This window comes from Monodelphis domestica, chromosome 4 (assembly GCF_027887165.1).
Source record: "Monodelphis domestica isolate mMonDom1 chromosome 4, mMonDom1.pri, whole genome shotgun sequence".
Taxonomy (NCBI): domain Eukaryota; kingdom Metazoa; phylum Chordata; class Mammalia; order Didelphimorphia; family Didelphidae; genus Monodelphis; species Monodelphis domestica.
Genome location: NC_077230.1, coordinates 323,071,973 through 323,094,274, shown reverse-complemented (window position 1 = coordinate 323,094,274; position 22,302 = coordinate 323,071,973). Strand labels below are relative to the sequence as shown.

The following is a 22,302-nucleotide window of genomic DNA, read 5'->3' as shown; positions in this document are numbered from 1 at the left end:
CCCCATGAGACCCACGGAAAACTAGTCTCTCCAATGGGTCTTGTAAACACATCAACTTTGAAATTACAATAATTTGAGGATGAGAGGAAAAGAGAACAAAACCAATGATTGCTGCATCATGCCAAAGAGGGCATGGGAGGTGTTACAGCCAATTAAATACCAATGATGTGATCTTGCCAATGTGGAGACACAGGAGAGATTATAGGGAATTTTGGGAAATACTAAGGACTTCTGGGGAATGAAGTCAAAAGTTCAAAATCTCCATTTATACAGTAGGAGTGAACAAGCTACTGAGGCATGCTTTCCAAGAGCATTCATTTAGAGCACAACTGCGTGCTCCCTGCCTATGAATATTATGAGCCAATACTCGTAAACCTGAGCACTGGATTTGGCAGATTCTTTGATACCTAGAAGAGATACCTTGTAGTTTCACCAGTCACTCAATTTCTTGGTGTCCCTGTTCTTCCTTCTAGTCTGCATCAGCTCTATAAGCCTGTGAGGTAGGTCATCCTCATAGTGAAATCATCTGATGTGATACCAGAAAAAGATCAGCTAGTAGTAGAAAAGGGATGGATTTGGAGTCAAATCCTGGTCCTGCCACTTATTCCCTGTGGGACATTGGCTTCTGGGTCTATTTTCTCCTTTGTTAGGTTAGAGGGCTTGACCAGCTGACTTCCAGCTCTAAATCTATAATCATCTGAACTCCCTCATCTCACAAAGGCAGAAATTGAAGCCCAACCAGAGAGGTTAAGTGCCTGGTCCCAAATCACACATTTAGAGGCAGCGAGGGGCCACAGTGTTTATGGTCTAAACCGTAAGTCAAAAAGACCCAAGTCTTTCAAATTTAACCTCAGACACTTACTAGCTGGGTGACCCTAGGCAAATCACTTGACTCCTATTAAAAAACCTCCATTTACCTGAGTTTTCTCATCTGTAAAATAAAGATAATAATAGCACCTACCTCCTAGGGTTGTTGAGATACTTATAAAGTGCTTAGCACAGTGCTTGGTGCATAGTAAATGCCAAATTAAAATTATCTAGTACTGTTATGTCATTTTTATTTCTAGAACTGGGACTCAAACCCAGATTGACTGAACCCACAACCCTTTTGTCTGTCAATCAGTCAACAAACATTTATTTAAGCACGTACTGCATTGTGCTAAACACTAGTGATATAAAAAGAGGAAATAACAATCTATTCTTCAAGAAGTTCACTCTAATATAGGTGACAACAAGCAAACAAATATGTACAATATATGAGATGATAGATAGGAAATAAACAACATAGGAAATGCACTAGAATTAAAAGAGATTGGGAAAGATTTATTTTAGAAAATGGGATTTTAGCATTGCTTTGTGGGTCTGGGGTCAAGATCTCAATCCAAATCTGACCTCAGACACTAATTGCTGATCCTGGGAAAGTCATTGAATCGTTTGCCTCAGTTTTCTCATCTGTAATACGAGTTAGAGAAGGAAATACTCCAGTATCTTTGACAAGAAAACCCCAAATAGGGTCATGAAGAGTTGGTACTTTTATTCCTACTTTATAGAGTTGATAAACATTTATTAAGCACCTAATATGTGCTAGGCGCTATACTAAGTGCTGGGGTTAGAAAGGTCTAAGACAGTCCCTGCCCCCCAAAGAGCTTGCAATCTTGTAGGGGAAGACATTACATTTTTTAAAAAATCAGAATCAGGGCAGGGTGAGATGCAGAGGGCAACTTGCCTGATGAAGTCCTGCAGCCAGTGGGAAATGATCTGAGAGGTGAGTTACAGAGTTGATTTTATCTTTTTTTAAATCCTTACCTTCTATATTAGAATCAATACTGTGTATTGGTTCCAAGGCAGAAAAGTATTAAGGGTTAGGCAATGGAGGTGAAATGACTTGACCAGGGTCATATAGTTAGAAAATATTCGAGGCCAGATTTGAACCCAGAACCTCCCATCTCTGGGCCTGGATCTCCATCTACTGGGCCACCCAGCTGCCTCTGCATTGTTTTCATCTTGTAAAATGATGAGTTTTTGGAAATCAAGAAATTGGATCAACCAGTGGGAAATGATGAAGTGAATTCTCTTGATGTCATCCTTAAACGGTAGAAGATTTAGAAAGAACTTTCCAACATCCAAATCCTCTCTCTAGTCGAGTGAGAGGCAGAGGTCCAAGGGATGAGGAGTAATGAGGAGGTGTGAGTTTTGAAGTTGATTTACTCTGGTGGAATGAGTGTCTTTTGCATATAAGGAAACTGAGGCAGAGGTTAAGTGATTTGTCCAGAGTCACATAGCTAGTAAGTGTCTGAGGGAAGAACTCAGGTCTTCTTAATTCCGGGTCTGGCACTCCATTCACTGAACCATTTAATTGCCCTTAAGAGAAAACATTTAGTACAACTAACATCAATGCATTAAGTTTCTTTATTCAGTTACTGAGATACAATTCCATAATTTAATTCTCAAAGAATTGATACATTCAATGACCAACAACTAACTGTTCTGTCCCCAAGTACATCTGAATCACTTTATTCCTTACAAGCAACTTAATCATTTACATTTTCTATGATTCTTTAAATGTGATTTAACAAAGATTTTAAACTGGTCCTAAGCTATGACATGTCTTCTATCAGGGTACTCGTGGGGAACAAAAAGAAATCATATTACTTGATTTTATATATTCAGCAGGAGATCAGTTTTTGATAAAAATTGGAAGTGGCTATTCACAGCAGTGATTTTTAATGTAGAATCCTATCTTCTCAAAAGTTCTGTTTTTGGCAACTTTTATAATCTCGAGATCACTCATATATGAAGCTTTATGCGTTCAGGTATTTTGCATGATGTCTGATGTGATCATTAATAAAAGTTGTAATGAAGTAGTAGTTATGATCATATCCCTGCAAAAGAAAATATATAATCACCAAGATAGCCAACATATATATGCAAAGGAATAGTAAGGACTAAAGAATTAGGTTCATTACATCCAATTTTCTTGCTTGTAAAAAGTTCACAATAAAAAATAAAAGTATTTCTACATACACTCTGAAGTTTTCCTGGCAGATTTAAACTATAGTGCACTTGGTAACATTTTAAACTAAAAATGAGGAAAAAATTAGCATTCCACAGAGACAAGTTTATGTCTCCATTTCTAAGAGAAGAAGTTAATACATTTATGAATTTAATATCCTGTGTGGAGGAGAGATGTTGCAAGCATTTCCAAGAACCATGACATCATTCAGTGAGGATTCATAAACATGGACAAGAAAGAAACTGAGATTAAACCTGGATGAAGAGAACACTAATCAATCAATAATGAAGCAAATCCTAAATAATAAACGTGTACATAGAAAAAACAAAATTTGGAGAAAACAGACAGCCACACAAATAATATCTTTTTGTAGAAAGCATAACTCTGGGGGTAGATCTCAAATCTTATAATTTTCCATTGATGTTGATGTTGAAACATAGATACAAAGCAAATAGGTATTAATTGGGCTCACTTTGTAGATACTAGAAAAATCTAAATGAATATTATTGTCCAAACAATATGATCACTTATCTACCACATTTGATTAAAATCCCATTAAACTATAAAATATATACAACCAAGAAGAGACATAAGAAGACACTTTCCCTGCTCCTTTGCAGAAGTAGGAGTCCCCAGGTGTGGAATATTGTATATGACTTCAGACTTTGAATATATTCATCAGTTTTGTAGATATTTGTCTTTTCTTCCTCTCTTTTAAGAATTCTTTGAGGATGGGGAAATGTAAATAATATTAAATACAAATTATAGCAATGAAAATCTACTGAAAATATAAAATTTATGATGTCTTTATTTCAAAATGTCAGACAAGTCAAATTTAATGAAATTATCTTGACAACCTTCAGCAACATATCAAACAAGGCCAAAGTCTGTCAACATGGAACTAGCAGACAAATGCAAAAGCCAAAAAGAAGCTTCCCCTTTTCAATTACTGTCATCAAAGATACATGTGTGTGGGGCAAAAAACCCACAGGGAGACCCAGACACAAGGAGAGGGGGAAGAAAGTTATTGAGAACAGCCTTCTAAGGACATATCACTATCTACTCCGGAGATAGAGCTCTATAGGAAATATGTTCAATTACAATAGAAAATAATTTGAACAAGGAGCTTCTCAAAGATTTGCTAGAAATGAAATTATTTTCTGGGATGCTATAATTTTATAGGGGATCATAATCCCTCATAACCAAATGGAGTTAGGGGAAATTTAGGAAGGCTTTTCCAGTTTTCTGCTTAATGCTGATTTCTATTCAACTATAGAAATCTGATCTAAGAAAGTGGGAAAGTAGACACTAAAAAGCCCAACAAAACTAACCTACAAAACAATAACAAAACAATAGACCAAGTAAAAATATTCCCCTGAGCTTTAGAGTATAATTACTAATTCCCAGGAACTAAAGAAGATGAGTCAGAATTCCAAAAAACTCATGAAGAAAAATGTTATTCAACTATACACAAAGAACTAATGGAGTATGAATGCAGATTGAAGCATACTATTTTTTTCCCAGCTTGTAAAGATATTTTATTTTACCAATTACATGTGAAAACAATTTTCAACATAAGTTTTCTGAAGTTATATGATCTAAATTTTCACCACCTTTCCCTTCCTTACCTCTTCCCAGAGCTGGTAAGCAATTTGATCTGAATTGTATGTGTATTATCATGCAAAGCATATTTCCATATTGTTAATTTTTGTAGGAGGATACTCATGCAAAACCAAACGCCCAAATAAAAACACAAATAAACGAATGTGGAAAATAGCATGCTTTCATCTGCATTCCAACTGAAACAGTTCATTCTCTGGAGGTGGATAACACTCTGCCATAATTCCCTCAGAACTGTCCTAGATCATTGTATTGCTGAGGGTAGCTAAGTCTATCAGAGTAGATCATCCCACAATACTGCTGTTACTATGTACAATGTTCTCCTGGTCTGCTCATTTCACTGCATCAGTTCTAGGTCTTTCTGGCTCTTTCTGAAATCATTCCATTCATTATTCCTTTGAGCACAATAGTATTCCATCACCAACATATACCACAATTTGTTCAGCCATTCCCCAATTGGTGAGCATCCCCACAATTTCCAATTATTTGCTACTACAAAAGGGCAGCTACAAATATTTTTGTATAACTAGGTCCTTTCCACTTTTTTTTTTTTAATCTCTTTGGGATACAGACCTAGTAGTGGTATTACTAGGTTGAAGGATATGCATTTTACATAGTCCTTTGGGCATAGTTCCAAACTACCCTCCAGAATAGTTGGATCACTTCATAATTCCATCAACAAGTGAAACATACTATTTTTTACTTTATTTTCTTCATGGGCTTTTAAAAAATGCATGCCTTCTCCTACATGACCAGTACGGAAATATGTTTTGCATCACATCATATGTATCATGTATATCAAACTGCTTGCCTCCCCAGGGATAGGAGAGGGAAAGGAGAGAATTTGGAATTCAAAATTTAAATTTAAAATTGATTTTACATGTAATTGAGAAAGATTTTTTTTAAAAGATGGATTTTGCCATGTTTGACATTTCTGAGCACGAGCAACTAACAAATACTTCTTGATGAAAGTCATGGAAGAAACTCAAAAGCAATTCATCTATTATTTTCCCCAGACTATACATGGAAATTAGCTTGACAAGACTGTTGCCTTTACCAAGTCTTGAATTATTTGGTTTCACATTTCTGTGTCTAGAAAAGAAGAAAAGTAATTATCTAGGTCACAACAGATTAGAAAGATATTGTAAGAGTTAAAATAGTTGAGGCCATAAACTGTAATGATTAAAATAGTGGAAGACTTAAATTGTAGTAGATAAAAGAGTGGATGAGTAAATTGTGACTGCAGAAAACATGTTTTCACTACAGTGTCTTGTTTTTAAATCAATATATAAGGTGGTCGCCAGGGAAAAATTCCCAATTATTCAATATACCTAAGTCAACTGGGTTTTATAGAGATTTTTAATTAATACAATGAGGAATTAAGAAAGAGAGAGAGAAAGAGAGAAAAGGGGAATAATGAGAAAAGGATAGGCCAGCCCAGGGCAGCCCTGGCCAACCCAGGCCTTAAGCCCTAAGAGAAAGATCAGTCAGTCCTTAATCACTCACCACAAGATCTGTCCAAGCAAGGATTCTAGTGACACCAGGCCAGCTTCATCTCAGCTGACTCCACCAGCTCAATCCTGAATCTGAATGTCCCTCCAGCTATATCTGAGCTGTCTTTTAAAGCAAATTTTCTCCTATGTTAGCTCCCCTAAGTTCTTACATCTACCAATCACAGTAGACGTTTTTCAAAGGACAGACCATTCTTAGTTCACACCTGAGTAGACTAATCTTTTGAGTAAGTTCTCACCTCTTTGCTCCTTGTAAGTTCACAAGTTGCCTGACCTTTATAGGTACTTAGCACCCCGTTGTATTATATCTAAAAATAGGCACAGCTTAAGAACTTTTTATCTTACTATAAGTATGGGTTTAAGTACTTTTCATTGTTCAGCAAAGAGTTTACAACTTTATCTTCCCCTAAGGCATGCTTAAGTATGGTGAAGTAGAGTTCTCACATTCCTGATTAAGTACCTTCACTGCCCAAATGGGGAATGGTCTTAACCAAATCTTATGAAGTAGGGTCTGAGAATTTTTAAGGTTCACAATATAAAGTTAAAAGAAATAAAAATAATATATAGGAAAAAAATGACTGAATAAGGAGAAAAGATCCTGCAGAAAAATCAAAGGGGATTAATTAAGTTCTTCAGTTTTTTGAGGCAGAAAGATTAACACAAAGAACACCAGATGGAGTCAAAAGGAGAGGCCTGAGTCCAAATCTCGTTTCTAAATTCCAACTGACTATGACATGGGCAAATCACTTAATTTCCCTGAGCCTCAGTTTCCTTATCTATAGAATGAAGATAACAATACTTTTAATAGCTATTTCACAGGGATGAAGAAAGCATTTTGCAAGTCTTAAGACATAATACAAATGTGAGTGATGATGTTTTTCTTTTGCAAACAGCACATGTTATCCATCAGTCACCTAGCAGCATTTGTTGGGCTCCGCACTGGGCACCAGAACAGATAGTGGGCTTGCCTTTCTCAAACACAAAGAACATTTCTTGCATGGTAAGGTGTGCTGAGAAGAATAGTGCAGCCTTCTAGCACTTGGCTAGCTTGACTGCCCCATGCTTCCTCTTCCATCATCTCTGCTCCCCACAGTGATGCATCACAGGAACTTATTTCAAGATTTTGAGTCTAGTTCTTTTCTCCTTTACAAGTTAAAATTCTACATTTCTGAGAACTTGCAAAGTTAAGCTTTCAATGGGAGGTTACTATTCATAGACAGATGGAACTGAATGAAAGAAATAGGTATGACTTCAGGGCAAAATATTCTAAAAAGGGTACAGATTTTAAGCCCTGCTACAATTAGATTGGCATCTTACCCAACAATTCAGTAAACATTAACTGAAATGAACAGACACCAAGGACCAGAGTGTTAATGCCTATAAATCCTAATGAAAATAATCTAAAAGAATTCCACATGCTACTTGAGAATTTAAAAATTCAAAGCAAATACTCAAACATCAATACAGTAGTATTCTCACTAATACTGGTGCTTAGAGAATTAAAAAGTGACCCCAGGGGGGTTGTTTCATTTCAGGAACTTAAACAACTTATTGTTATTTGGTTCAAAGGCAGAAGATTGGTAAGGGCTATGCAATGGAAGTCAAGTGACTTGCCCAGGGTCACACAGCTGGGAAGTGTCTGAGGCCAGATTTGAACCCAGGACCTCCTGTCTCTAGGCCTGGCTTTCAATCCACTGAGCCACCCAGCTGCCCCCTAAAACAACATATTATTGAGACATCCTGAAAAATATAGGATGGTTAAGTCAGTCAATAAACACTTTTAAGCACTTACTCTGTGGTCAGAAATTGATCTAAGTGCTAGGAGATGCAAAAAAAAAAAAGGTAGCTCGTTTCTCTAAGGACTGCCAGTCTAATGGGGAAACAAAATGCAAACAATGTTATATATACAGAATAAACTAGAAATAATAATAATATAAAATAATCACCAGAGGGAAGTCACTAGCATTGAGGGAAACAGAACAAGTTTCTTGTGGAAGGTAAGATTTTAACAGGGCCTTGAAGGAAGTCAAGGAAGTCAAAGGATAGAGATGAATGGACCAAGTAATAAAGGCTCTGAACACCAAACACAGAGGGGGTTATACCTTAGGAAGACCACTTGGACAGCTGAATGAAGGATGACCTGGAATGGAAAGTAGCAGGTAGACTAACCAGCACACAAAGTTCAGGTGTGAGGTAATAAGATGCCACGTGTCAGGTGCACCAAGGTGGAAGCAGTGTCAGAGAGAAGGAGATGTAAAGAAGGCAAAACCATATGAAGAATAAAAGCGAAGAGTCACAGATGACACCTAGCTTGTAAGTCTAGGTCACTGAGAGGTTGATGGTACTCTTGACACTAATAGGAAAGTTAGGAAGAAGGAAGGATTTTGAGGACAAGATAATGAGTTGAGATGTGGAAACACTGAATTACCTATAGGCAATTGTGAAGCAAAATTGACAGTTAACAGAGAAATTTCGATTAGAGAAGATTTGAGAATCAGAGATAGATATGTTCATTGAATCACTGGAAGCTGACGAGATTATATAAAATCTTATATAGGGAGAAAGGGGGCCAAGACAGAGTCCTGTGGGATGCCCATGTTCAGAAAGCATGACTTGGATGAAGTTTCAGCAGACTGAGAAGGGACAGTCAGATAGGGAAGAGAATAAGGAGAAAGTAGTGTCACAAAAATTTAGAGAGAAAAGAGTTTCAAGAAGAGGGTGGCTGCCAGTGTACAATGCTGTAGAGAGGTCAAGAACAATGATGACTGAGAAAAAGTCATTGGACTTCATGAATAAGGGACTGTGAAGGGAAAGATTTAAGAGTGTTCTCTTTTACTAGTTTTAAAGTTTAGGTTGTGAAGTGGAGGAAGGAAAAGTTGGAAGAAGTTCTTGTGACTTTGCTGACTATCTTATTTTACCTCTCAGTAGACTGTTTTGTACCTATAAAATGGGTATAATGAGGTAGCTTGTGTTCTGTGTCAGTAAGGGGGCAGCGTCTTCCTCATCTCCCACAATACACTTTAAAAGAAAAAAGTCTTTGACAGCAAAATGCTGTTTGAAGCTAGGCTTTTTTAAAAAATCTCATCCTTTTTCCTTCACTAATTTCTCAAAATAGAATCAGTATTTTAGGTACTATATCAGATGCTGACTCTGATAGGCAATGTTTTCCTACATCTTCTGAAAAGCCATGAGGTCAGAACTGAATCACAAATTAATTCCTCGAGGGTCTTCAGAGAAAAGGAAGAAAAAGCCTGCATCTTTTTCTCAGCTGTGGATGATGGGGATCTCTCCACTGAAGTCCTATTTTGATGTCTCTTCTGGGAACAGAAGTAACCTAGGAGTCTCCAAAACTATGCTAATAGAATGCAAGCTTTGGCAAGTCCTATTCAGCCAGAAACACTTAAAAATTAAGGCCATAAGTGATGGACTTGTCATCTGTAGATGAACCTGTCAATGTTTATCGCAAGATTAGAATTTTTTTTATCCATTCTAACCCTCAAAGATCATGTTCTTGGTTGTCAAGAGATTTTGATCTGCATTGTAACCACTGACAAAAATCTAAGATCTTTGAGTTTAGTTAAGATAGTTGCTCATATTGGCAGAAATAGATTTTGATTTCTGGACCTATAACCAGAAGTACTTTGAACACCAAAGAAAAACTGCAAACCACTCCTTCCTAAAGCTTCTAAAGAAAGAACATAGTTGATAGCAAGTGCCTCACTCCTTGTTTATTGAGGTTCCTTTTCTTAGCACACTGTGTAATTTCAACAACTGAAAAACAACAGCTCTCAGACCCTGCCACCATGGTACTTTTCTAGGTTGTAGAATCCTTAAGTCTAGTCCTTGTTTCACCATAAGTCAAGTAATCTCTCTGAACCCAGTTTTTCTCACTGACAAAATGAAGAATATCAACTAAATTCCAGTTCTATCTAGGATTTTAAGCAGATAATCAAATCTCCCACCTTTGGCAAACTGGGGTGTGGAGAGGTTTTGTCTGAGAATCTGGTTGTGGAGTCATAAAATAGCACATTTCCATTCATTTGTTTATTCAATTATAGAAAGTCTAAAAAAACTTAGTTTTGACCGTAAAAGGCAGACTTACTCTGATCTTGCTAGAATGAAAGCCAAGGGAAAATTATGTTTAGCTGAACAACAAACTGATTCACAGTAATTTCAAAGTTTTCTTACTCTGGAGTTGTTGAATGATACTTTATCTTGGCCCGGGCCTCCTAAGTCTAGACTACCAAGATTCTTAATTGCCCAGAAGAAAGATATTTGGAAAATAATGAGTTTCTCTCCTCACTGTTCCCCAAATCTTTGCCACTTCCATAGACTCCCAAAGCAATTAGTCTTTTGTTTAAAAGCTAACACTCTCATAGACTCATCAGAATTTCCTGGCACAGTTCCTGGATAGAAAAGTTATCCAGTGAAGCAATTTACCAAAAAGTGTAATCTATTTAGAAACACCCAATCTTACCACTTCTATCTAAACCCCTCCAATACACTATTTATACACTTAATTTGATCAAAATTGAAATACCTTGGCTTGATTATTATTATTTAAAATAGTTAAATGAATGATTACTATTATTTTTTAAATCCTTATCTTCTGGTTTAGAATCAATGCTAAGCCCTAGTTTCAAGGCAGAAGAGTAGTAAAGATTAGACAATGAGGTTCGTAACCTATTCAGGGTCACAGAGCCAGGAAATGTCTGAGGCTAGATATGAACCCACGACCTCTTGTCTCTAGGCCTGCTTTTCTATCCATGGAGGCACCCAACTGCCTCCAATTTTTTTCTATTCTTAAAGAGAAATTTTAAGAAAGGAAAAAAACCCTTAAATATAATTCCTTTCTCTCTGGGGACAATACACCAGGTGTTTCTGCTTAAGTTTTTAAAAAAGATTTTTTCTTCACTATAATAATGTATTTGTAAAATTATATTATTATTTATTTGACATATATTTATAAAAGTTAACTTAATAATGAATGAATTACCTAATGGAATTATTATCAATAAAATATGCTTCATGCTTTTAAAAATTAAGACTATGCAACATGATTATTTTCCATCTTCATTTTTAAATAAAAAAATTATAAATTAAAAAAATAAAAAATTAAATAAAAATGGATTGCCCATTTTATGTTTCAAAAGGGAAGAGGGAAGGTAAGGAATTAAGCATTTATATAGCACCCATTATGTGCCATGCATTATACTAAGCACTTTTTTACATATGTTACTTCATTTGAACCTCACAACTAGGGAGATAGGTACTAATATTATTCCTATTTTACAGTTGAGGAAATTGGGACAAACAAAGATTAAGAGACTTACCAGTCACAGAACTGGTAAGTGTTTGAGGCTAAATTTCAACTAGATCTTCCAGACTCTAGGCCTAGCACTCTACCCTCTGTACCACTAGCATGGTCATTTAAAGCCTATGAATATTCAATTAAACAAAAACAGAATACTTTTCATCTCCTAATTGAGCTGATTCCTTGTCTCCCTATCCAATCCATCCTCCACAAAGATGCCAACATGAGCCATAAAGCTATAGTCTGACTTATATCACACCCCTAATCAATAAGCTCTGAAAGACTCCTACTTGCTGACTCTGGGATAAAATACAAATTCCTCTGTTTGGCAATCAGAGCCCCTCACAATCTGGTTCTAATCTACCTTTCTAACCTTATTATAAATTACTGAATTCACACACTCTCTAGTTTAGGCAAAATGGCCTTCTTTTGTCTCACACATTACCTTTCATTTCCACTCTCTACGCCTTTGACAGGCTTGTCCTGCAAGGCAGAAAAGTGTTTTTCTTCACTTGTGACTCTTACAAGCATCAAGATTCTTTCAGAGCTCACCTCAAGGGTCACATCTCCTACACAGGGCCTTGCCCGAGTCCCCTAAGCAGCCAGCAAATCTCCTCTCCACATTACTCCATATTTACTTTGTATACACCTTTATGTTTACGTGTTATTCCTCCAAATAACCTAAGTCCCCAGGAGGCAGAGACTATTTCAACTTTGTTTCTGAATCTCTGGCTCCTGGCACAATGCCCAGCAACAGCAGGCACTTAATGAATGCTTAGTGACTGACTCTTATCAAGAAAAGATACATGGCAGCCAAGGACAACATTAATTGAGAGTATAATCTATTTTGGGACATGCCATGGGGAAAGATTGTGTAAGATTATGGATCATTGTACCTCCCCAAATAGGCAAGCATACTAAGGGGAGGAAAATTGTGCAAAAACCTTTATCTGAGCCACCCCAGAGCAGCCCAAGGAAATTTAGAGATGAAATGAGGTCAGCAAACAGGAGCAAAAGGGAACTGATCAGTCAGTATTTCTCAAGTGATCTGTTTTTATCATCAGTGCCAAAAGAATGACCCCAATCTGGCCGTTATCACCTCAGCTTCAAGTGCCACCTGAGGAAGCAGAAATGGCAGATTAGATAAAGCCAGGAAACCCCAGTACATGCAGTCACAAATTCATAATAGTGGAAACAATTATGAAAGCAACGAGGGGACAACATTTCAAGATAGATCAGAGAGAAAAATACTGAACTAGGAAAAAAAATACAGATGGTATTACCAAAAAGAGTAATTTGTAGAGACAATCACTGACTACTGATCAAAGTTGTTCATATAATCTACTACAGTGTCAAACTCAAACAGAAATGGTAGCCTCTAATCTATACATAAAGATGTCTGTGGGACACATATTGACAATATTAAAATTAAAATGTAAAGTTACTTATTTTTATTATTTTATTAATTATTATTTTATTATTTATTTTGTTAAATATTTACAACATTTTAATCTGGTTCAGTCCAAATGTAAAAATTAAATTTATATCTCTGATAATACAATTATTACATATTATGAGGTTCATTAATGATCATTAGAAATCAAGGAGTAAAGAGAATACAAAATAAAAATCATGTGCCAATGGCTGGTTAGCCATTTCAAGTTTTCCCCACCTTACCACCATCACTGCTAATGCTACATCATGCAAGAAGAGAGAGAACATGGGAAGCGCTACTGCCAGTTAAATACCAATAGAGTGATCTTGCCAATGTGGAGACAGAGGAGAGATTATAGGGAATTTTGGGAAATACCAAGGACTTCTGGGGAATGAAGTCTAAGGTTCAAAATCTCCATTTATACATTCCCCCTGAGAAACGAGGAAGACTAGTCTCTCCATTGGGTCTTGTAAACATGCCAGCTATGAAATTACAATAATTTGAGGATAAGAGGAAAAGAGAACAAAACCAGTAATTGCTAGGCACATTTATACATACACTGGAGGATGTTTCTGGTAGCATGCAATTGAATCCTCTGGTCTACACATATACTAAGGGCATCCTTGGTGAAAAGAAACAAAAAGAACAGACCGGCTTTTGACAGCAGACCATATTTTCAGTCACATAGTTGATTGTTTATAAAAAAGCACTGGATTTAACAAAGCAAAACGCATCCTGAAAACCTTTCCCAACAAGGTATATCTAATGACTAAATGGATCCTTGTAAGAACCTTATCAAGATTCCTGGATAGTAGCAACCACAGAAATAACTTTGTTCCATGATCTTCTGATCTCTGGCACTGTCATGGAAGATAATCCACATAGAATCCAAATGCAAAATAAATGACTCTGAATGTACCAGTTTGTAGGTTGTTTTGTGCTGATTACATCAAGCCTCAAGCTCCTAAACACCACTAATTATTGTAAACACTCATGGGATTGACCCTAACAATCCACACAGGAAAAACCGAATGAAAGACTGATTATTGTCTCTAGACTATGACATACAGTGGAAAGGAGAGCTCAGTGAGGACTGCCCACACATTGCTTGTGTTGGATAGATATCTGTAGATGGATAAGCAGGGTCCAGAATCAAATAGGGAGAAAACAAGATAGAAAAAGCTCCATGTTATCTAAGTCAAATGATCTCAAGGCCTCAAAGGAAATGATAGATTTGGAAAATTACTCAATACTTCCAAAGATTGCCAAGTTGTTTCTTGATATAAGCCCTTGTTTTTCAAAAGCAATACTGATTTTTTTGATACAATAGAGGTGCAAATCAGAGAACACCACAAAAAGACAATGAAGAGATATGTAGTACATTACAGCACATTACCAATAATGACTGTCACATAACAAGAATAAAGGATAGGGAGCAGCTAAGTGGCTCAGTGGATTAGGAGCCAGGCCTAGAGATGGGAAGTCCTAGGTTCAAATCCGACCTCAGACACTTCCTAGCTGTGTGACTCTGGGCAAATCACTTAACCCTCATTGCCTAGCCCTTACTGCTCTTCTGTCTTAGAACCAATACAAAGAAGTATTCATTCTAAGATGTGTAAAAATTAAAATTAGTCGGGAGGTCCTAGGTTCAAATCTGGCCTCAGACACTTCTCAGCTGTGTGATCCTGGGCAAGTCACTTAACCCCTGTTGCCCAGCCCTTACCACTCTTCTGCCTTGGAGCCAATACACAGTATTGATTCCAAGATGGAAGGTAAGAGTTTAAAAAAATTAAAATTAAAAATATAATATTTGAAATTATTGTAGATTAATTTTAATTTTTACAGATGGAAGGTAAGAGTTTTTTAAAAAGAACAAAGGATAATTGGTGAATAGTGAAAATGCTGCACTAGTAATTATGGAATATCAAAAGAGATAGAGAAAATCCTCTAGAGCAATGGGTAAATCCTAAATAAGCTAGAGTCAGGGAGTCATTTCCAGGAGTACATATCTAGTCATACATTTTCTCAATAAGCAGAAGGTACTAGAACTATCGTAGAGATTTGACATTTTTCAGTGTTAAAAAAAAGTAGTGAGAAAATTCTCAAAAGGGTAGAGAACCATTGCTGAAGAGGATTTATTGTAGAATATGGACAAGAATAGCACAGTATGAGAGGGTCTAACTAGATGACTGTCTGAACCAATAGAAAGAATCAACACTTAAATCAGTGAGATTAAAAGAGCCACCTGAAAATTGAAATTAGATAATGGAAAACAATAACATCACTCCTCTTACAAGAGAAGAAAAAAATCAAGACTACTCTAAAAATACTCATATCATTAAAGAAAACATTTTATCTTAGTCCTTCAAAAATATAACTCAGAGAGATTTCTAGATAGAAAGAAGCAAATTTTTAAAAAGAAAAGCTTATTGCAAATATTATTATTGACCTCATTTACTTGCATTTCTGAGAGTTAGATAGTTAGATAGTTATTTTCCTTCTGCTGATAGTACCTATTCTGTGTCTTTGCTTAAAGCAGTTAGGTACTATAGAGGATAGAGCTTGGCAATAGACATGGCCTCAGAAAAACCCAAGTTAAGATTGACCTCAGATACTAGCTGTTTGAACCTAGGTAAATCACTTAACCTCTCTCAGTCTGGTTATTCATTTGTAAAATAACAAAACCTGCCTCCCAGAGTTGTTATGAGGACAGCATTTAGTAGTCTTTATAAAATGCATTGTAATCCTTTAAGGGCTATGTAAATGTTTATGCTTATTATAATTATTATATTTAGTTTTACTTTCATGCCTTAAGAAATACTTTTAACTAAAAAGCTAATTGAAATAATTTTTACAAAGTAGCAGGACATAAAATAAACTCACATAAATTATCAACATTTCTATATATCACCAACAAAGACCTGTATAAAGAGGTAGTACAAGACACCTCACTTAAAAATAACTGTAGATAGCATAAAATATCTGTGAGTGTACTTGCCAAAACAAACCCGGGAACAACATGAACATAATTATAAAACACGTTTTATACAAAGTAAGAGTTAATTAAATAATAGGAGAAATAATTGTGCATGGGTAGCCAGAGCCAGTATAATAAATATGAAAATTTTGCCTAACCTAAGCTACTTATTCAATGCCATCCCTACTAAATTACCAAAAAAATTATTTTATTAACCTGGAAAAATATTAAAAATTCATTTGGAATAAAGGTCAAAAGCATTAAAAAATGAAAAATAAATGTTTTTAAATCCAAAGGAGAAAGTATTGCTAGAGACAACTTCCCCCCTTTTTTCATAGTAGGCACCTAATAAGCATTTTTTTTTGTTTGAATGAAAGTCATTTATTCCTAGAATAGGAATACTCATATCATTAAAGAGAATATTTTATCCCAGACCTTCAAAAATATAACTCAGAGAGATTTCCAATGCTAAAACAGCCAAAGAGAGGGCTTAGGGAAAGACTAGAGATACTTAATGAAACAAACAAGCTTTTACTTAGTTAGATCTTCAGTGTAGCTATATAACTGATTTTTACTGTGCTAATTATGTGGCAGTAGTTCAAGAACCTATAACTCCTTTTACACAGTATTTATTACTGTCAAAAATATATATTTCCATTAAATTGTCTCTACATATTATTTAGCATAGAAATTACTGTAGCCCAACGGGATATTAATTGTCAGATGTGCCTTAAGGGAAATATAAATACTGGGGGGAAATGTCATTCACATTCAGGTCAAAGAAAAAGTTCTGACAGTGTTTTTCTTTTCTGTTTTTGAGTCAGATCAAGGAGCACAAATTCAAGAGGAATAAAGTTTCCTAATACTTGCCTCTTGCAATCTAAAAACAACTGGAATTTTCCGTTCTGCACAAGCAGCTATAAAATTGTCAGGAAGTAACTGCCCATCTTTAAGGAACTGGTCATCTTTGCCTTGATCTATTAATACATCCAACTGAGAATCTGGATAAGACTTTACAAGATGAGTGGCATCATATGCCTGTAAATAAAAGGAAAAAGTCAAAACTAATTTTTACAATGCTTAACAAATATATTCCAGAACATGAAGTACTCTGGAAAGAGTCTATCAAAATAAGCCAGGTATACTTAATATTGCTACTAAAATAAATCAGAAATTAAAAGCAACCCAGATTATAAGGCTGATTAAGTCTGAAATATGCTTCTAAGGCTGAAGTTATTAAAAGTTCTATTTATCTTAACATAACTTTTAAAGATTTTGGTTAAAAATCCTCCTGGATTTAAGTTCCCAGTTTCCCTCTCCTTGCTTTAAATAATCCTACTCACAAAAGAAAGATCATCTTCCTTAAAAACTTTTTGGCTCATATCCTTTCCTTTTAACTCTAAGCACACCTCTCAAATACAATAAAAACATCAAATAATTTTTAAAGTATTTTTAATTCCTTTATTTCGTTCCACTCTTAGATATCTCTATTTCAACTAGCAACACAGTCTATCCCCTCTAACAACCCCTGAAACACACACTAGTATTCTTTCACTTCTAGTAATATATACGTGGTTTCTTTTTCTTTTCTCCTCTCCATATACAAATAAGAAACGTCATTTATTTGTGTCTGTGAGTTTATTTTTGTGCATGTGTATCTCATATAAAAATCTCTCTTTAAAAAGAAAACCTGGGTTCTCTATCAGCAATTTTTCATTCAAATCAGCACAAATGTTATTAACAAAGAAGCCCTATTTATATATTCAGGCTCTTGTCATCATATGATTGAATATAGAGTTGTCATAGACACAGTAAAGAGATGGGTTAATATAAATTTCCAAGAAATAATAGCACCCAGACTTTTTTGCAATAGTAAGAAGTGACAGATTGCCTTTTCCACAAAGGACATTCTTTTCTTAGGGTATTTATTTTAATTAATCACTGCTTATAATAACATTTTTTTTATCATATGTGTATTTTGCTATAATGTTTATTCCTTAAATTTTAGATAAACTTTAAAGCCTGGCTAGGCATGTATGATCTCTAGTTTGCATGATTTTTAAAGACTTTAATATTTCAGATATAAATTATTTAGTACCTACCTCCCATTTACTTTGATCTGATCCTAAATATCCACTGAAGGCCTTTTTCCCCCAAGGACAGAGCATTGGATTGCAGATTGGAGAGAATGCTGACACAGACTTCAGAAACAAATAAAACAAGGTTCATAACCAGTCAGTTTGGAAAGTTATATTTGAAGTGACAACTAGAAAATGACTAAGAAGCTACTGACTCCTCATGAAAAAGTTTGTGAACAATTTTCTTGAAATATCTTTGGCTTTCAGTGTAGGTGCTTCAAGGGCCAGAACAACCCTCTGAATATTCTGTTTAACTGCAAGTAAATTGGGGGTGCTGAAATAATACAAAGTAATGAAATTTTCATTTCACCAAAAATGTATATTAAATAAAAAGAAGTTTATGTTAGGACTTTCCTTCTTCTGATTATGCCCACCAAAAAAAAATTGTTGAAATATTAGAACAGACTTTTGATGAATAAATGGCATTTAATTCTAAAATACTCTAAGAATTATTTTTAAAAGATATACTGGAATTTTAATAGCATTTTTACCACTCATAATACAAATCTTTTCCATATTATTTTGAATCCTATACCACTAGCAAACATTGGATTCATCAAACATTTACTATGTTTTTTATATGGGCTGAAATTCAGAATATAGACATTTTTGTTTCAAAGAATTTATAAATGATTATAAAGAATTTATACTTCATACATAATTATAGTTTCTATTAGATTTAATAATCTCCATGTGAGAAGGTAAATGTATTTTTGCATTAGAAAATAGAAAATTGCTTTATTGCATATTGATAAGATGTTTGATTTTTTTAAAAATCCATCATGATAGAAAGCTGGTTCAATTTCAGAACAAATCTTGCCAATAATAAAACATATCTTGCTTCAGTACAAAGTCTATTATAAATGCTTTCATCTCTGAATTAAAGATTCAGAATAATTTAGTAACTATTCCCTCAGGCTTGGGTATAGATGAAGCAGACCACAAAAGTAATTTAGTCCTATGATTTTTAAGAAGCTAGGTCGTTTAATATGGTTGATGGTTCAAAACACAGCATGGCTGCCAAAGACCATATTGCCATTTCCTTTACAGCTCCTCATAGCACACTGTTCTACATTATGTAATGAGCTGAATGAACATAAGAGGACTCAAAGTTATTAACTGAGAACAAAACATATAATACTTAGAACAGGCAAATGAGAAAGTTACCATTCTTGTCTATAAAGAAGGGCTGCTTAAAATCTGGTAATAAATGAATAATGTCTACTGCATTCATATAAAGGGAAAAGTGAAGTAGAATAAAAAAGAAACCTGACACTCAAATAAAATCACTAAACAGTTAATATTTTTACATGATGAAACTAGTTTAATTATGGACACTAAATTTAATTAGTTGTATTGATATTTGACAGTCATTATCAATCACTAAATAAAAAAGAATAATGAACCATTACAAGCTAAGCACAATTCCTTTTATCTCAGAAAATCAGAGTTAAATTTACTAAGCTTCTTTTGAATGAATGGTGGTGGTAGTAGTTCAAATCATTAATATCTCAGAATTAATTACAAAGTAGATGACTTTGGGCAGGTCACTCAGAGTCATCATCTAGAAAAGGATGCTATTGAACTAGAAGACCTCTAAGATCCCTTCTAGAACTAAATCACATTGTACAACATTTCTGGTGAACAACTAATAAGAGATTTATTTCACATTTGGATGAAACACCAACTTAAGTTGAGTATATGGTGGGGAAAAAACATATTTTAGAGATATATACATATAGACAATAAGCTGGATCTCTGGAACTGAGGATAGAACCTACTTCTGAGGTTGTAACAAAAATTTCCAATATAAAATATGAAGACTTTTTTTATTTCTGACCCCTGGTCCTAGAAAATTCTAATGTAAATACTATGAAGTTGAATGAACCTCAAATTCAATCTTAATAAATTACTAAAAAGAAATGTTAACCATTTTTAACACTGAGATAATCTTACTTTGTATTTTCCAGGATTCTTCAAAGCACAAATCAGAGCTCCATGGCCTCCCATAGAATGGCCAAAAATAGACATCTTCTTTGGGTCAGCTGGAAAATTGGCATTTATCAGCTTGGGCAACTGAAAAAGATTGACAAGGTAACAAAAATATAGAAGAAATGTAGTCTGTTTTCCAAGGTACACAAAAATACCACAAGTAAATCCATATTGATAACTGTTTCAATCTATGTACAAGCTAATTAGATCTACTTTTTTGTATACATGAATTAGTTTTAAAACATCATGACCAAGAAATATTACTATTAAAAAGGAAATAGTAGTTATACTATATCAGTGATGTCAAACCTTTTAGAGACAGTGTTGAGCCCTACCCCAGACCGAATGCTGTGCCCACTCACCTACTCGCCCAGAGACTGAATGCTGTATTCCCCCCTTCCCCCAGCTCCCATTTTACCCCAGACAAGGGAGGGAGGAAGCATTCCCATTGGGCTATTGGGTAGAAGGACAAGTGATGAGAGGCCCATGTGGAGAGAGGGAGGAGAGTGGCCCAAGCGCTCTGGTCCCCTGCAGCTATTGCCACACTCTGAGCTGTGCTCCCCTCAAACCTAGCTCCTCTCAAACCCCACCACGGGAATCACCTTCACCACAGACCCAATAGGCTGCTGTCTGTGCCTCATCCTCATACAGCATGTGACCCCTCCACCTTACCTGAGATAGGGGAGGGAGGAAGAGCTCCCATTGGCTGCTGGGAAGAGGGGGAATGGGAAGTGAGGAATGTTTTCAGGTGCATGGAGAGGGGGAGGGGAGCATCTCCACCCCGAGTCCCTCTGGCTCTCTAGTAATGAACTCTGGTGGGCAACAGCAGGCATGCTCACAGAGAGGGCTCTGTATGACCTTTTGGACACATGTGCCATAGGTTTGCCATCACAGTACTATAGTGTCATGGCCCTCAAAAGTGGTCCAAAACAAACAAAATAATAGAAAGTTGGCCATATTGCATCAATATGCATTAAATATTTCCTTTTTCTTTTAAAAGCTTGCATTTTCTTAAAAATTAAAAGTATGACATCTTGTTTAAGGAGATAGATCATTCTAACTTCCTTTAGTCAAAATTACATTTCTATGCTATTTGACTATTTCAAATAAAATACTTTGAAAAAAGAAATGCTTTCTGTTTGTGTGGCCTTGAAAACATAATACACATAGTTGGCACTTTTGAGTTTGTTGTTTTTCTTAAACTTTTGAGGTTGTATCTCTAACAAAGTCCTACTTATCACAGCACAAAGGTTACCTTGTGAGTCAGCAAGGCACAAGAGTTGGCAGGTAGCTCTTCCTATTTGGGAACAGCTTCAAGCAAGCTGAAGCCTTGGCAACAGACTATTCTTGCTTTCTGAGGGCCAACCTGGCTAATTACAGAAGGCTAGTCACTTGGTGATGAATTTTTTAGCCATGATAACTCATAGAACAAAAAATATTCAAAATGACCTTTAGTTCTGTACAGGTCCTTTCCATTTCTACAGCAACAGGAACAGAGCAAAGGAAAAGGGGGCACTCAATCATGGTTTTTAAACAGAACTAGATACATTAATTTAATTTTTGGCACTCTAAAAGTGACTGTTGCGTCCAGTGACCAATGAGGGGCCATACTACTTACTGGAAGAACTAAATCATCAATCTTGACATTCTTGCTATAAACGAAATCAGAAGATAAAAGGAAGCTATAGTTAAATGGAAGGATGGCTTGCGGAGACAAATAAAGGAGTTGGCAAAATTGATTTTATTGTATGTCCAAAGAAAATACTATTTTTTGAGAAACCTGGGTAACTTTATATTGCAATGATCATGACTATTATCTGGCAGAGAATAATAAAAGAAAATAACTACTGCAAGGGATCAGGTGGAAGAGAATTTTATTAAGAACTTAAGATCCTCCAGATTAAAATAACATAATATCAACACATATTAAGCACCCCTTATGTGCTGGGAACTGCTAGATGTAGATACAAACACAATGAAAGAAAAGATTGCATCCTTATAAGAATCTTACATTCTAACATTATGACAAAGTTGAATATATGGAAATATGGAGGCAAAACACTGAAAAGCATGATACAAAAATAAGAAAATGAGAGATGGAATTCTTACAGATTATAAAATCATGTCTATATATTATGAATACTTTTTTTCAAGAAGAAAATTTGGAGTTGTTAGATGTGGCTAAAATCAAATAACATTAAAAAACGAATTTTAATATATTTATGCAAAGAAGTGATTAGTTATCATTGGGAAAGTAATTTCTGAACTGGATATTGGTATATGGCCTAATTTGTGAACCTTT

The 22,302-nt window shown here is 35.3% G+C and overlaps 1 protein-coding gene across 1 annotated transcript in view; it reads right to left on the bottom strand.

The window, feature by feature from the left end:
- Positions 1-2,391: 2,391 nt before the first annotated feature.
- ESD (esterase D) overlaps positions 2,392-22,302 on the bottom strand; it is a 41,339-nt gene continuing 21,428 nt past the window's right edge. Inside the window, exons 7-10 of the mRNA XM_001368858.4 lie at positions 19,965-20,084; positions 17,973-18,071; positions 16,741-16,908; positions 2,392-2,882 (exon numbers count right to left, since the gene is read on the bottom strand). Coding sequence (XP_001368895.1) covers positions 2,802-2,882; positions 16,741-16,908; positions 17,973-18,071; positions 19,965-20,084 — 468 coding nt within the window. The 3' untranslated portion in view covers positions 2,392-2,801. The remainder of the gene's footprint in view (positions 2,883-16,740; positions 16,909-17,972; positions 18,072-19,964; positions 20,085-22,302) is intronic.